This window comes from Heliconius melpomene, chromosome 7, assembly GCF_056956725.1.
Source record: "Heliconius melpomene rosina isolate 202511_hmr_F chromosome 7, ASM5695672v1, whole genome shotgun sequence".
NCBI lineage: Eukaryota > Metazoa > Arthropoda > Insecta > Lepidoptera > Nymphalidae > Heliconius > Heliconius melpomene.
The window spans coordinates 13285379-13303054 of NC_140395.1; the positions used below are offsets into that span (position 1 = coordinate 13285379).

General features: G+C 31.9%; 3 protein-coding genes across 3 annotated transcripts in view; 1 reads left to right on the forward strand and 2 right to left on the reverse strand.

Annotated features, from left to right (window-relative positions):
* Window positions 1–2467, reverse strand: LOC146537934 (mucolipin-3-like). Its single transcript, XM_085187860.1, has one exon. It carries the CDS (start codon window positions 2131–2133, stop codon window positions 331–333), a length of 1803 nt encoding a protein of 600 aa, XP_085043986.1. The 5' UTR covers window positions 2134–2467; the 3' UTR covers window positions 1–330.
* Window positions 2468–2743: 276 nt separating this feature from the next.
* On the forward strand, window positions 2744–10048 carry LOC146537935 (lipid droplet-regulating VLDL assembly factor AUP1-like). Its single transcript, XM_085187861.1, has 8 exons — window positions 2744–2928; window positions 3026–3192; window positions 3361–3473; window positions 5219–5292; window positions 5702–5835; window positions 6114–6313; window positions 6699–6849; window positions 7702–10048. The coding sequence occupies exons 1-8, from the start codon at window positions 2891–2893 to the stop codon at window positions 7962–7964; spliced, it is 1140 nt and encodes a 379-aa protein (XP_085043987.1). The 5' UTR covers window positions 2744–2890; the 3' UTR covers window positions 7965–10048.
* Window positions 10037–17676, reverse strand: part of Prp16 (ATP-dependent RNA helicase l(1)G0007) — a 71380-nt gene continuing 63740 nt past the window's right edge. The window contains exons 13-21 of the mRNA XM_085187859.1: window positions 16989–17072; window positions 15127–15277; window positions 14666–14763; window positions 13982–14209; window positions 13420–13591; window positions 12828–12969; window positions 11695–11855; window positions 11252–11492; window positions 10037–10838 (exon numbers count right to left, since the gene is read on the reverse strand). Of these exons, the coding sequence (XP_085043985.1) occupies window positions 10652–10838; window positions 11252–11492; window positions 11695–11855; window positions 12828–12969; window positions 13420–13591; window positions 13982–14209; window positions 14666–14763; window positions 15127–15277; window positions 16989–17072 (1464 nt within the window). The 3' untranslated portion in view covers window positions 10037–10651. The remainder of the gene's footprint in view (window positions 10839–11251; window positions 11493–11694; window positions 11856–12827; window positions 12970–13419; window positions 13592–13981; window positions 14210–14665; window positions 14764–15126; window positions 15278–16988; window positions 17073–17676) is intronic.

Below are 17676 nucleotides of genomic sequence, written 5' to 3' on the forward strand. Positions count from 1 at the left end.
TAGTTATAAAAACAATTTATTGTAAACATGCATGCAATGGCATATATTTAATACGCTACAAAATATAATCACAAAACAGAATACCTAAACAGGTATTAAAATAAAATATTAAATAATAATAGTATTTGTTTTCTAGAAAAATAAGGTCACCAAATATTTCAGTTTTTCTTTGGTGATCATAGTTTTGGTAACTTATTTCTTAATTCATAATACGTTTATCTAGCAACCTATATGATCTATCAAATCTACTGTACATTTAATATTATCTTCATTTATTATGTACAAGAGTATTCACCTTTATACTGTTTAAAATACTTTAAACTGAAAAGCCTATAGTAAATTGACACTAGAATTTCCGCCGCCAATTTTGGAATACGCTCGTCTGTAAAAATTGCAGCAAAACAAGGAATTCATGACTTCGTTGAGTGAAGATGAACTCTGCGTCCGATATAGACCAGAGGAAACTTCCTCAATACTAATTTCCCCTACGAATTGTTGAAGATCATTTTTGGGAAACCCCTCTTTATAATATTGTTTAATAGTATCATAAGCGTCCATGATAACAGAAATAAATAAACTCAAAACTACATAAATGTATAAACTTATAAATGAGTATAGATATACTCTGCTAAACCACCAAAGCATTGGTGATTTTCTGGACATTATAGAAAATGTTGCGAACATATCATCACCATTAATGAGTGAAAATAAGCATTCTGAAGTGGTGGCCAAAGATCTAAATTTCATATGATACGGACCTAGCACAAGCCATCCGCAAAACATGAATCCGGCATACAAAAGTAAAGCACAACAAGAAAATCTAAAAATTTTAGGTGCAGCCTTCTTCAATGTCAATATAACCACATTGTAAGTCTTGAAAAAACCAAGATATCTTAATACTCCAAACCAAACTAATAAGTTTCCAATTCCCAAAAACATGGAACAAACATTCCATTGATCATTTGTAAACTGATTTCTTTCAATCTGCTCTTTTATTGCCGATCCCATTATAATTAGAAAATCATTGATAATAATCATTATATACCATATATTAAGAAACTCTAAGCGACCATCCAGACTCAATTCTTTGTTATAGGCTCTGTGGAAAAAATGTACTGTCAGTTCTTTTAACAGTTGTGCCCTATATATGGCTCTACTACACAAAATTAATGATATACTACAAATAAATATGACTAATATATTAAGTACACTTCTCAAGATCTGGTCTATTTGATTATTAGTTACGTATGCCTTATCACCCTTACAAGCTAATTTGAAAGGCTCAGCATCTAAAATGAGTGACATCTGTCCATCATGATCTTCATTATCAAATATTATTTTAATGTCAAATCTGTAACAATCTGGTGGAGTAATTGGTCCTGCTGCTCTGAAATTTATGGTTTTCAATGAAAATAGAAGTTCTGCTCTGACTAATGCTGCAAAATTGACTTCTATACCCACATTTTTTATAAATTCCTTTGATTTAAAAAGTTGGTTTTCTCCATTTGTAAAATTAACACAGCTGTACACTATTTCTGAATTAAATTCATAGCTTTCATTGAAACCATGAATTATTCCTTTCTTGTAATAATATGTGCAAAAAATTGGATCTGTTTTATTGTTATCTTCATTATTGTATGAATATGGTCCAATGGCATTGCTTAAATTTGAATATCCTGTGTAGGCATAGTCCAAGGCATTGTAAAATTCATCTACCTTATATACTGCTAAAGGTCCTGCACCTGGTGGGTAAGCATTAATTTCTCTCGTAGAATCCCAGCCAAGCAAAAACAAATGGGAGAAACTAATTCTGTTGTCCCAAGTATAGTTCACATGATTATATCTGTTATGTGCAAACAGACAAAGCTGCAGTGTCACCAAAACAATTTTGATAACTTGTACTACAAACTTGTACGGAAATTTTCTCTTGGCGCGCCATTTCTCGATTGGATTCATGAAAAAGAATTGTAATTTACGTCGCATTTTTTCTTCCACTTGAATTAGTGTCGAGGTATTGGGTGCTGACCATGAAGACTGACCCTGCTCCCTTTCCCGGTTATCATCTCTTCCTACTGTATTGGTTTTATCATCGAAATTTGAGGGTATGTTTTCATTTTCTTCCGAGGACGACATTATGTGGTCCAAGGTAATATATTCAAGGACAATTTTTACTACAGGAAAACTAATGAGAGTTTACTACATTTGTCACTCACGAGAATATTTAAGGAAATTTCAACACTGACTTTATTATGCGTTCGTCATTATGCATTATTCTTTCTTTGTTGTTGTAAAGTAATCTACCATCACTTTTGTCATTGTCAAATGTCAGCCTCCCAGGTGATTGTAATGTCAAAACTAAATTAGAACATAATAAATATTGATGACTAAGTAATTTGATTTCGAAAGAGCTAATAAATAAATTTAAAAAATCTTATATTTTGTTTGTTTACTGTTTTTAATATACTTATTTTTTTTAATATTTCACATGTATACTGTCTAAGTGTCTACGTTACGATGGTCACGTGCAATTTGAAAATATAACAAAATATGAATTATGTATTGCATAGTATATTATATAAATTATAAATTAGTAAAATATGAATTATATATAGTCGTTGCTTTTGCGACAATAATAAAAACAATTATACACTAAAACATTGTTGTTACATATTAATTTAAAAAAGCTTAAAATTTTAGTTTTGGGAACTCCATTATGGCAATATTTTTACCAAATTATAATTGAAGTTTTAAATTTTCATCTGTGGCAGTGTCGTGTTTGTGAAATAATTTCGTGATATTCTAAAGAAAAATTCTTAATTATTTCACTTTAGTGTGACAGCAGCTAAATATATATTAAACAACAAACAATATAAAGAGAACACTTGAAAATATGGTATTAACAGTGGATCAACTTAGTAACGAAGAAAGGTAACAGCTGTGTTTATTTCGAGGGAAAGTTACATTGTTGAAAGAATTTTTTACTGTTTTTACCATTAATATATGCTTTTTTATATTTTCCTTTTAGGTTTAGGGGTGAAAATGCTATCCAGTTCCTTTTATATTTACCCATTGGCCTAATTTTGATGGGCCTGCGAATAGTTTTAGGCTTAATACTTTGGGTTGCATCTATTATACTACCTAATAAATCAGCTGTAAGACAGTTGCTATCTACTTTGGCGTGTTGGACATTTGGTAATTTTATGCATGCCAATATAAACCATTTCATGTTTTATAAAGAATGACCTTTATTAATGTGATATATTTTTAAAAATGTTAATGAATTTGTATTTTACAAGGTCAAATGTAGTGTATACTAGTTACTTATTATGGTTTAATATTTGAGTTTGTAATAACCTGCAGGAGTGTATGTAAAGGTGAAAGGCAACAAAGATCCTAGATGTAGTGTCCTGGTGGCGAATTATGTGTCATGTCTGGACTCTCTGGCTGCTGCTCACACATTTGGCACAATAAGTGTATGTACCTTCAATCTTTGTTCTTAGTTTCAAGTAGGACATCTCATGTATAAAGACCTAGGCATAGTTCAGATACCTGAACACGGTATCTTGGGAAGAATACTCTTCCCTATCTTTTGCACTGTGTGCTGAGAGGTGGGTGCTGAGTGGACTTATTTTATGTTAATTAATTATTATTCTTTATTTTAAATAGTGATTTATTGCATTTCATTGACTACATAGTTAAATAGTAAACAGGTAGTAGACTATAAAGCTAAAGGGGGGATCCCCTTTCAATCAGTTAAATGAATATTTTAAGTACCCTAATTCATTACAAATGGCATTTCAATTAGAGTGTGGCGTCATATGATACTAGTTTCGTACTGTATCTTGCATATTGCAGAATAGGCAAGAGGAATCTACTGTTAAGATATTTCACTCCGTTTTCTGTCTAATTTTTGAGATATTGCATGTTAAGTGGCAGAACTCAACATGGAAGAAAATGAAAATAATTCACCCCCTCACTGGGAATTACACCCACAACCGTTATGCTTACAGTCAGATACAAAATTGCTTCTAAAAAGCGAAAGGCAAAGCTAAGGTCATGAATAAAAGTGTTTTCAGAATCAGTGTTATTTACTTACTATATTTAATGACTAGTGGACCCGGACTCGGCTATGCCTTCTTAAACTATAAGAATATTTATTAAATATATTATTTTCAGTTTTCAATAGATTTAGTAAGAAAATATAAGCTTAAATAATTAAAAAGAATAATAAGTAGACGCATATTATTAGAAAAAATATCTGAGAAATTGAAATGCACCAACATAAGAAGTAAAAGTAACTAAATGATATTCTTAATATTAGAAAAAGTACCTAAAACCGTACCTAAAAACTACCTAAAACCGTACCTAAAAACTACCTAAAAGGATATTTTTTGCCAGCAATATCAAATAATATAAGAAGAGAATCAAAGTGTATTTTAAATTAATTATAAATAGCAAATAAAGTTCGAAAATGTATGAAAATTTATAAAACCGTCAACATCATCTGCCCGTTCGCTTCGGTCATACTATGCCGCCCGAAGGCTAGGTCATTTGGAATCAGTGACATCTCCTTAATTATTTATTAGGATGTTATACAGTAAACTATAATTTCAATCTAGATAAAATGCTAAAAGTGACTATTATATTAGTTTATAGGTGTAATGTAATGTTATATAGCCTATAGCACTTCTGAAGAATGCAGCTTTCATACAAAACAAAAACAAAGTAAATCGGACCAGTAGATCCAGAGATCTTAGCGTTCAAACAAACAAACAAACTCTTCCGCTTTATTATATTAGTATAGATTCAAAATGTTTGCAAGTGTTTTAAATACTGTTATAAAATTTTATCAACAAAATGTGTTTAAAAAGACTATTATTAGAAAGAGTTTAACAGTGTTTAGATAAAATGTTGATTTATAGCTTATATTTATTTCCAAGGTGAATACAACCATAGGTAAATTTTATTCTATATTATAATTAAAAAAACTGCATCTTTCAATTTTTTTCCTGAATTGATGATATTGCATGTGAAGTAACAGAACTCAGACATATATTTTTGTTACCAAAGTAGAGAGATGAAATAATTGCTTTGAGTTGGGAGCAAATCCACGACCATTTCATTTTAGAGTACCACTGTGCCATGATGACCTTTAGGTATTAAATTTTTACTTATTTATTTGCTCATTTTTATTGTTTCTTTCAATAAATTTTCACAGTTAAGAAAATGGAAAGTGCCACCATTTTTTGCTTCAACACTGGGAATCAAGAATGCTGCTCAGTTTGTCAGAAAGTGAGTAAAATATGTTTGTGAACATTTATAATTTTATGCCAAAGCAATATTAGATTAGTTCATTTACACTTACAAAATTTTAATTTAATATATTTTATTATCTTTTGTGTGTTTGTGAACTCGCTTTTCCTAAATGATTAGACAGATTTGGATGAAATTTTTTGAATTTTTGTTTCCCACTTCCCACTTAAAAAAAATATAAATTTTTTTAGCAAATGTATAATTTTTTTTAGCTTTAAGCTGTTTCCCGTACAAAACAGGATAGGCACCACCACCAATAACCAGGGAACCTAGTGTTAAGATACTCATAACTTAGTTTCACGTTTTATCCCTAGCGGAGTCGTCAGATAGAATGGAGCGCCAAACGCTACGGTAATATAAAATTTAACTATTTATTGTTAATCTTCAGGCAGCATTTCACCGAAACACCAAACAAGCCAGTGCTGCTACAGCCAGAGGGCGCGCCGACCAATGGCAAAGGAGTTTTGAAGTTCACCGACTGGCCGTTCCCAATTGGTAACAGGGTTCAGCCCGTTGCTATTAGTAAGTGACTTTTTGATATTTTCCTACTAACATTAAAAATGTAAACATTTTTAAGGATGTTATTTTCACTTTAATGCAAAAATTGCTGAACAGATTTGGATGAAACTTTACAGTAATGAAGCTTGTACATCACAACAAATAAATAAGTAAGTTAAAACAGGGGAGACTTTGGTGAAGTTTTATTTTATTTTTTTTATCTTATGAACCGAATTCCACTCCTTAAAGACAATACTAAGAAATACAACGGTTCAATAAAAATTAAATCCACCTCCTTTCAGGCATCCAACGTCCATTTACAAACGTAACTGTGCACCGTACCACAGACAAGCTAGACAGCTTCCCGTGGCGGGATGCACTCTGGTTCCTTCTCACACCGTGTTCTATATTCACTGTGCGAGTGCTTCCGGTTGAGGAGAAAAGGGACAATGAGGGAGAGTTTGTGGAAAGAGTGAGGGGAGTTATTGCTGATAATTTGCAGGTATATTTTTTTGGTTATTTTGGTTTTTTTTATTAGATATGAACCTTGGAGCTCTTGTTATATTGTTAAATAGTGAAATTATGTTATTTCTTCTTATTCTTTTTTTGTAATAATTATACAGATTTTAGTCTTGCTTTAATTGTATTTTTACGTATATTAATTTATTTTAATTAAAATAAAATACCTTACATGAAACCTATTATGCAATAGTATCTTAAACAATTATGTATTTACTTATTATCTATTTATGAGCAGAAAATTTTCTAGATTTATATTTACTACTTTAAGTATGAATTTTACATATTATTGAATTTTACATAGTCATACGGTGTACCCCTGCGCCATGATATTATTTATACATATTTACAAACATATTAATTTACAGGCAGAATTAACAGATTTCACATGGGAGGATGTGAACAAAGGCCCCCGTATCCGAAGGAGAAACCAAAGGCAAAGCGAGCTAATGAAAAGAGCTAACCACGTCAAAGAAATATTGCCTAGAGTGCCTTTGAAGGATATTTTAAAAGAACTGGGTAAATGTGTTTTTTCATTATTCTTTTATTAAACATATCAATTTGAACATAGAGGGATTTGAACTCGTGACTCTTGTTCTCCTCAGGCTATGTGCGTCGATATTATTATACGCACGATATAATTTATTTATATTGTTACCTACACTATGTTTAAGATTCTATGTGGTTTCTAAACTGGATTTTTGTTTCTTAAATGTGAAGTAACATTTGCAAAATTACTATTATTATTATTAATTTTTCATATAGTGGAATTGAACTTGTTACCTTTTTGAGATAATATAATTTGATAGGAGTGAGAGAGAGAAAGAGATAAATTAAATATATTTTACTTTTAAATAATTGTTTTTGTTTACAAACTTCTTTTGAGGCCATTGTATCCTGGGTGAAAAATATTCATTTGATTCTCTCATTCTGGTATCAAGACAATTTTCGGTGCAAGGGAAACGAGGCGTCCTAACACTAGGTTCCCTCTGCCTACCATGAGGATACAGCGTGAATGTAATTTTAATTTAACAAATTTCACATGTTTATGATAGGACATACTCAACATGCAATGCCTCTAGAATTCGGCGGGAGGTGGGAAATGGAAGTGTCTTAATGGGAACAGAGTGTCTTTACACCAGGTTGCCTTTGCCTACCCTGCTCTGTGCGGGATACAGCGTGAAGCTAAAAAAATACACTAAAGATGTATTTTCTTGTTCTTGTTGTTCAAAAACATGTACCATATGCTAAGATACCCTAAAATGTGACCATTTTCTATAGAACATTAATTAGAATTTTATATCTATTAATATATTAATAGATATAAAATTATAAGTTACTTAACAAATCAATATTTGTAATTTGTTACAGAAAAAACCCGCAGCGTCGACATAACAATAACGAATTTCCTCGAAGGCCTCACGCCGTACACACCGGAGAACTTGCCCGAAGCGGTAGTCGAACCGCAACCCTCCACGTCCAAAGCCCAACCGAAATACATAACACCGATACCTACAGGCACTTTCCCTAAAACCGCCAAAGAAAGACAAATGAGCTTTCAAGAGAGGAAAGCTCAAATGATAGCGGAAGCGAGACAAAGGTATATAGAGAAACATGGTTTAAATATGGCGTAGACATTTTTATATATGTATTGTTTTTTTAATGTATTTATTTCCAAAATAAAGAAATGTAATTGTACCGTTAAGAGAGCGATATGAAGGTATATAAAAAAATTGACATATATCGTATGTATTTGATTATGTTGTATGTATTGATTTTCAATATTTTCATTTTCTCTTGTAATTTTTTTTTAAATAAAAGTTGTAGCTATATTATTCAATAGAGCAAGACACAGGAAATAGACGTGGGTTAAATATGGGGTAGTTTTTTTCAATATTTTTTCGTTATAATTATAAAAATATTTATTCAAGTTATAAGTAATTGTACTTTTTTCTTAAATTACAAATGATTTTTTATAATTGAGATTGAATTTTAAACATAAATTGTATTTTTTTTATTTCATTTTAATTCTTATTAACAATTTTAAGTCTGCATTGTATTATATTATATTATCTATTTAGAGTTTGTTTTATTACTTAATCTTTTTTTAGTATAATGTATATATTTTTACTGTTCTGTTTTTAATTTTACCATTTTCTGGTTATGTTCTTGAGAAATGGTAAAGAAAAATTGTAATATTTTTTTATTTTCTGTCATATATATTATATAAATTAAATTTGTTTTATACATTTTACTATTAAGGAGCTTTAATTGAAATATTAAATATAAGACCCGTCACTATTAAATGAATATCTTTTTAAAAAGGTTATATTAAACATGACGTCTTTATGAATAAAATAAACCAAATAAGAAACGATTTTTTTCAATATTTTCATATTCCCATTTAATTTTTTTATATATAAAATACTTAGTTATTTAGAAGTCGGTTCGATTCCCCCATTAAGGCTTTGAGTTTTTAAATTTAATTTTGTATATCTTAAGTAATTCGTATTTTGCTTGTTTCCAAGATAACAAAGTATATTTAAGCAATAATAGTCTTGTATGAATTTATAAAATAGATTACAATAAAGTTGTTAAGCTCACATTGAAAAGTTCTTGGTATATTATTAATTTTAGTCAATGTGTCGGTTCTTACTAATAAATTTAAGTTTTACAATAAAATATATAAATATATTGCTTACTATGTATCAGTATAATTGATTGTTTTTAAGGATATTTTTCTGTGGTTTTTTTAAAATATTAAATTTTTTGAATTTTAGTTTAACACCGAGAACTTTTCACATTCACTATACAAAAGTAGATTAAAAAATAATTTACACCTTATTTTAGTTTCTTCTGTTAGATCTCATTTCATTTGTAGGGCAGTTAGTTTTTTGCTTAAATTTATAATAATTTTTTGAAGAAAAATTTATAAGTATTTTTAATCTGTATACATATGTATAGTCTGTATTAAAAAAAAAACATATTTTATGTATTGTAAATTAAAATTATTATATATTAAGTAATGTTGAAAACATGTACAAAATACAGTTAATAAGCAAATTTCATTTTAAATATAAATTTGTATAATATTTATTTATATGATAATGTACATATATGATAGTTAAATGATACTATGATCGGGTTCGGATTATTTACGGATCATCATCATATGGTCATTTTTATACAAAATCACATCGGTAGATGTGATTTTGTATAAAAATGACTTTCATTTGTTGTTCTGGTACACACCGTGGTGTTGAATTCTGCCGGTCAACATGAAATATTTCGAAAATTGTTTCATTGCGTATTATTAAGACAATGATAATTTTCTTTAATTTTATTAAGTTTTTGTTTGGTTCACGCTGTATCTTGAATAAAGCAGGATAGGTAAAGGGAACGTGGTGTTAAGATCACAATGCCACAAAACCCTGCACAATTTTCGAAATATAGCGTGTACCCAACAAAAATAAAAATAATTTATTCCCCCGAGCGTTAATCGAATCTACAACTGTCGCGTTTACCTTCAGAATATGTTCTACTGCGCCATGAAGGTGTATATATATATATTTGATTTAAAGCATATTTTCTTGAAAAAACAAAACATATTTCACAGATACAGACAGTAGTAATAGCTAATACTGCCCTATGGCTTCCTATTTCTATAATAGAAAAGATTATTTGTAATTAGTTGTAAAATAAAATATTGTTTACATAATATTTTATTTATTTATACTCCATTTTTGTCCGACTGTGTATCGCAAAGGTGGGTAATGCATATATCAATCTTAGCGTGTATGTATGCTTGTTCCTATGTGTCGTAAAGACCAAACGCTTTTGCGATTGATGATTCTTATATGCGTTAGTTCCTCTGCCTGCCCTGCTGTGTGCGGGATACAGCGCGAAGCTGAGTTGATGTGATTTTTGAAGGTGTATTTTAGAAAACGAAATCATAACTTTCATTGGGCTTATACTGCAAGCTAACGAAGCGTATATTTAAGAAATGCTTCAATGTTTATAATTTAAGTAAATGAAAGGTAACAAAGTGTCACCAGTCCAAGGCTTTAAAAGTGAAATCTATGAGACTGTCCTATAAAAAAGTGTTCAGAAATGAACGATTGAACAATTTCTCACCAAAAGTGACGGATTTACTTTTGGTGAGAAATTGTTCAATCATAATAAAAATGCCATTAATAATATAAATCCCAAATATGAGGCAAGTTGGTGTAGAAATTATAAATCATAAGAAATTGAGTAAAGGGTTTGCTACATATTAAAGCATTCAAAGCATTATAATCTAAATGTATGAAAAGGGTTGAGTCTATAGTCCAAGCCTATGTGGGGTCCGTCGAGGGGTCGCAAGTCCGGGAGTCGCTATTTCCTGCTTCACGGGAATATCTTGGTCCTTCTTCTTCCTCTCTTCCGCCATTTTTATTTCTGCTTGTTTCATCTCTTCCTCCATACGTTGTAAGTGAACTGCTGCTTCTTTGCGTTTGTCGCGATTCGTTCTAAATAAGGAAAAAATGATTTGGATTAGTTAACGCAATGTATGGGATTATATATACATTGAGCAGGGTATAAAAAAATAACCTAATTAAAAAAAACCGCCCGTAAAAAACCTTGCCGTTTTTTGTATGTAAATTATTATTTTTTTTCAATATATTGTTTACGTACAATTTTTTTTATATTATTATACTTAAAAAAAAATTCAATTACATATAATAGAATAAAAATAGTTTACTAAAAAAAGTAACTAAAATATATACCATATATATGGGAAATACATAGAGATATTAGACTTATAAATATTATAACCTTAACTTCTAAAGGAATAAAAATATATATTGTTTATATATTAAAAAAATTTAAACTTATAACTACAAATCTACAACTTAATAAAACCAAAAAAAATACCACTCACTTGCCGGTCTCCTTAACGGAAAAGAACATGGGACCCAATTCAGCCAGCCACCGTCCATCCACCGCTGTCACACAGTGCATGTACTCCTTGCTAGTCATCATCAGCTCGTGGTACACCACGTAATCGGGGGAGTTCCCGAGACCGAACAGCGCTGAAGTGGGGTGGAGGTGACAGGGCATGCCGGTACGACAGTTCACGTACTCCCCTATACCCTTGAGGCGGGCTGCTTGTTGGAAATACGCTAGAAATAGAGAAACATCCAGTTTTAGTTCATCATCAGATTTAGTTAAAGATGCTAGAATTAGTAAGATTAAAGTAGTAAAGTTAAATTAAAATAAAAAAATCTGTAAATTGTTAGATTAGATATTATATAAATCTATCTATAAGTACAATGGTTATATATATATTTTAAATTATTAGTTAATTGTTATCGCGTCACTCACCAGAGCAGATACACTTCCTGACAGTGTCCCAGTCGGTGCCGCACGACACCAGCGGCAGGCGCTGCTGTTGTAATATGTCCCGCAGCTGTTGTCTCACTTCGCGCACTTTGCGCATCGCTTTTCCGTGGACGAAGTGTTCCGTGCACCACGTGCTGGAGTAACTGCAGAAAATGGGAATAGTTAGGTAAAAAAAACATAACTTTTTTAAAATATAATTTAAAAATTTAAATCAAGTTGAGGCCGTTTCATTTCTTCGCTCTGATAACAAGGTAAAGGTTAGTCGGAATAGTCCGTTTCAATCCGTAATCCGTCTGTCTGTAGATCCGTTACATTTCGTATCGTCAATAAATAGCTTAAATTATTATGCAAGTCTTATATATACAACTAGCGGACGCGCGCAGCTTCGCTTGCGTATTTAGGGGTGAATTCTAATAAACCACGAAACATGTGTTCAATGAAATATTTTTAAGAGTCTAAACTTCAAATTTTATAAAAATCGGTGGTGATTTAAAGATTTTTCCATACAAACTTTCAACCCCTTATTTGCACTCTTAGCAGGTGAATTCTAGAAAACCATGAAACACATGTTCAATTAAATATTTTTAAGAGTCTAAATTAAAAATTTTATAATAATCGGTAGCGTTTTAAAGATTTTTCCATACAAACTTTCAACCCCTTATTTGCACCCTTAGGGGAAGAATTCTAGAAAACCATGAAACGTGTGCTCAATTAAATACTTTTAAGAGTCTGAATTTCAAATTTTATAAAAATTGGTGCCGATTTAAAAAAAAATCTATACAAACTTTCAACCCCTTATTTGCATCCTTAGGGGGAGAATTCTAGAAAACGCTGAAACACGTGTTCAATTAAATACTTTTAAAAATCTAAATTTCAAATTTTATAAAAATCGGTGCCGATTTAATTTTTTTTCCATACAAACTTTGAACCCCTATTTCACCCCTTTAGGGTTAAAATTTTTCAAAATCCCTTCTTAGTGGATGTCCAGATTACGAAAGTAAACATATGTTCAAATTTCACGCTTCTACCATCAGCGGTTACGGCTGTGCGTGCGTCTTACCTCAGTCAGTGAGGACAAGTCCTTTTATATATATAGATAATAGAAATCTACATACTTATTAGCTTTCCACTGGTTAAAGAGATGTAACAATGTGAGATGATCGGACTCCGGAACTTGAAACTTTTCTTTGACAGAATCAGCTTCCTCTTCCCTGCCTTGAGGACGATAAAACACTGACGGCACTGACAACATTGATACTAGAAAATAAAGAAAACTATTTAATATATATAATTTACTATTTGTCTATACAAGGATATTTTTTTAATTTTTAGCTCCACATTGTATCCCCCACAAAGCAGGGTCGGCAGAAGGGATCTAGTGTTAAGACATTCCGTTTCCCATTTTCCGCCAAATTATTGAAGCATTGCAACTCAACGCTGCGCTTTGTCTCGACACCTGCACTGCTGGACATAGACACTTTGCGAATATAGTCACCCCATCTAGCTGGGGGACACCAGAGCAGAGAAAATGAAAATAAATATTTAATTTCCTCGAGTGAGAATTATATCCACAACCTGTCGTTACATACGTTACGTTTATAGTTACATGTACACGCTTGTGTCCTTGCGCCACGAAAGGGACTATTTTATACGTTAGTGTTTTTACTAAAATGGTATTGCTTTATAAAATAAAATCTTTTTACTCACCAATAATAAGTACTTCAGCGCTACAACCCATCTCCGCGGACACGATCAGCATGTGACACTGCGGAGGGTCTAGAGGAAACTCCGCCATTTGCCTTCCTAACGGCGTTAAAGCACCCGTGCCGTCTAACGCGCCTAATATCCATAATTGGTACATTGAATTTAGGATTGTGTCCTGTTTAAAAAAATGGTATATTTAGGTTTGATATTATGCTAATCAAATGACAAAGTGAAGTGAAAAAAAAACTAGTTTTTTAAGCTTCACCTAGTCTTAAGATACTTCCGTCCCCAATTTCGCCCGAATCCACCGAAAATCAATTCAAAATAACAACTGATATTAATAGCATAGTCGTTTTAAATCTTCTAAATTGTCAAATGATAATATTAAAACAATCTTACAACAGTAAATAAAATATTATAATGAAGCTAAAATTTTAATGAGTGTTTATATATATTTTTAGTATGTGTACCTACTAAATCTTCATATCATATGCTTAGAGAATGAAAAAGGAATTATCAAATGAATTACATACTTAATTAAAATATATATATATATATATCTGACCTGTGGAGGCGGATCCATAAAATGGAAAGCTAACAAATCTTCAACTCCCAACGATTTCAACAACAATACAGTATTAGCTAAGTTAGTTCTCTGTATTTCCGGGACGGTGGCCGCTAATAGCTCCTGCTGGAATTGCCTTTGAGTGTAGAGACAGAAGGCTTTTCCAGGACCGGTTCTTCCAGCCCTGCCTGCTCTTTGACGAGCATTCGCTTGACTTACCGGGTAAATCTGGTTATTTGGGAAAAAATAATTATAATTAATCATACGAGGAGAAAATAATTAATTATAGATACTACTAAAATACGTTTTAAAATTTTGAGAAATCGTAATTAAATGAAGACTAAAAAATGCAGCTTTACGGTTTTCCAGCATAGCAGAGTAAGCAGAGGAATCCTAGTGTTAAGATATTCCGTTCTCTATGCAGTGCTTTTTAAAATTTTACGAGGAGCTAAATGTTACCAAGAAACTAGTTCATTTCTCTGATTAGGATTCGAATCCATAATCGTTGCATTTTGTTCTCAACAACCTAGAAAGATAAAATTCAGCATATCTTCGTGGTCCTTAGAGAGTGTAAGCGAGCACTATGAACGGTGAGCACGATTTCTCAATCAATTCAGATTTTACATTTTGTAATCCACATTAACTATCGGGGAGCTAATTATGATATAAGTGAAATTTACATACCTGTAGAGCGTCCATACCGATCCTGGGATTGTATACCTTCAGCTTACAGTAACCACAGTCTATCACATACATTATACCGTCCACAGTTAAGGAGGTTTCTGAAACAAAAATAAATATTTATTTATGCGAAAAAAAAAGTAACTAAACAGGTTCGATTTCCACTTGGAGAAATAAGTCATTTTCATTTCACAGCTCAGGTACGAGAAAGCGCAACGTTGAGTCCGTTACTCGTTTCAAATTATTGCGGAGTGTGGAGAACACAATGTCATGATATTAGGTTCCTGACTTACGGGGAAAAGTGTGACTTTATCACGCTTTGATATTAGTTAAGAGATCCATTTATGAAGATGGATCTATAAAATAAAATATGAATATTTATGATTCATAGGCAGAGGGAACCTAGTGTTAAGACACTTCCGTTCTGTTCCCCACTAATCGAAATCCGAATAATAAATCCATACCAGCAATATTAGTAGCGACAATACATTTCCTCTGCCCCGGCGGCGCTCGCTGAAATATTTTCGCTTGCAAATCCGCTGGCAGCTGCGAATATATGGGCAACACTGTGAGGGGCGGCGCCGAGTCTAGGTCGCCTAGACGTTCTGTTAATACCTGAAAAAAAAAACGGAATTGTATCAATTGGTATACATTAGGTTGGCATTAGGCTCTACCTATCCTGCTGTGTGCGGGATATGACTAAAAATTAAAAAAAAATCAAATTGTAAATAACCAACATTTTATAAGTATACTAGCGACCCCCTTGCGGCTTCGCCCGCTTTTACTACTGGATTATTCATATAATGTATGTTTGCAAAGCACTTAATATAATGTGAAAATTAATTAAACCCTAATGCAACCCGCATTTTCGTAGTTTCAATAAGGATTTTCCAATTGTTTTACACAGCAAGGATTTTTTAGTAGGTACCGTAATTTTAAATCTGTGCTACTAATCTTTTCAAGTACTTATTAAAATATATTTAAATGACTATTTTTAGATAGTTAAATGACTATTTTTAAACGGAAGAAATTATAAACAAAAGCCTACCTACTAATAACTACTACAAAAAATATATCGCGCTGAAATAATACATTCAACTCTAATTATCCAATACGTGCAAACGCATCTAAATCTTCGTTGCTATAAAGGCAGGCGGGTTTTTTTTTTGCTTGTGGTTAATGCTGAAGAGGGTATTCTGTCCCTGATGAAAAGCAAGCACTACGTGGCTGCCTGTGAGGAAAATTAAATAGAATGCATCGGCCGGGAATCAAACACGGGCCGCCCGCGTGGCAGGCGAGCATTCTACCACTGAACCACCGATGCGTGTAAGGCAGGCGGGCACGGCGGACGCATGGCGAGTGGCGAACCGTTTCGCAGCAAGGATTTTTTGATATTGTAACAACTTCTAAAGTACTTATTAAAATGAAAAACAGTAAAGACAGTTTTGATCTACATTAAATGGCCAACGTAACTAATATACTTATTTATATGCTGCGAGTAAGGGATAAGTAAAACTTGAGTCGATACTGCTGAAGTGTCAACGACGTGATGTGTCAACAATTAAATGCGTTTTTCTCTTAAACTATTCGCAATTTCGAAATTGTGTAAAAAGCAAATTTTATCTTCGTTTAACGTAGAAAATGAATAAAGTATTTTAAAGGATAAGGATTAATACCATTATGGAGAAATATCCCTCACAATAAAAAATATATTGAAATTATTATTTTTAGACAGAAATATGATCACTACACGTTATCCTTAAAAGATAAAAATATGCTCTCGCGGACTTTTTTGTAGATCTCATTGAGAGGAACAATACTCCAGTACATTATTTTCATGTAGTACTTACCATTAGAGCAGCGCATGCGCGAAAGTGTCTCAACGGGTAGGACTTTATTCATATTTTTCGTATTTATGTTAATTTACATAAGAATGTACAAATAATAAACTATATATAAACCTTCTACGAAAAATACTCGACCTAATGGTGAAAACCGCAATAAAATCCGTTGGGTGGTTTAGAAGAAGAAGAGTTAGAAACAACAGACAGACACGAAAAGCGACTTTGTTTTATAAGATATAGGATAGGATATTTTAGAGAGCAGTCAGAATCAATTGACAAACCATTTCATTCTTAGCTTAGCAAAATTTTTACATAAATAAACAATTAAATTGAAAACAACAATACAAATTTCAATTCAATCCCATATTCTTTTGTATACTAAATGTATATTTTGTATACGTTGCCAATATAATAAATAAAATGTAAAAACCCACGTTTATTCGCTATTTGATAATAGGACATACAAACAAAAGTGTATTTACCTCACACGTGACTTCAATATCCTCTTGGCCCGGCATGAAAATCAAAATGTCGCCGTCGTCTGGCTGGAGATGAATTTGCAATGCCTATAATAAAACATATTATATAGTTAGTTTATTACAAAGTCTGTATAAATATTTGTTTAAAAGTGGAATCGAATTGACGACCTTACGATAATGAGCAATGTCACCGTCAGCAAGTAAAATTTTCCTTTTAAGATTTCCTATCGCAAAATAAATATTTGCATATAAGGAGGAATGTAGATTTTACGCGCTGCCTTATTATAAGATAAGTTATTTTTTCTACCTTCACGCTGTATCCCGCATATAGTAGGTTAGACAAAGGGAGTATAAAATGGGGAACTGAGTGACTTGGTGTTATTAAGCCATTCAGTTCTCCCTTTTCCTAATTCTAATTTTCTAGATATTGAATATTAATATTGAATAGAGAAAGTCAAGGTACTTTAATATTTTTCGGCCAAATTAAAGACAATTTAAGATTAATCAATGTCTATGAGCGTAAGGAAAGACGCATTTTTGCACTACCAAAGGTACCACATGTAGAAATAGAAGTGTATTTATGGTACAATACATATTGAGATAGTTTTTTTCAATCTTGCGGCAATAATAATGCGATAATAGAAGTACCTTATTGGAATGAAATAAGCAGCAGAGGACTTTTCGGTTTTAG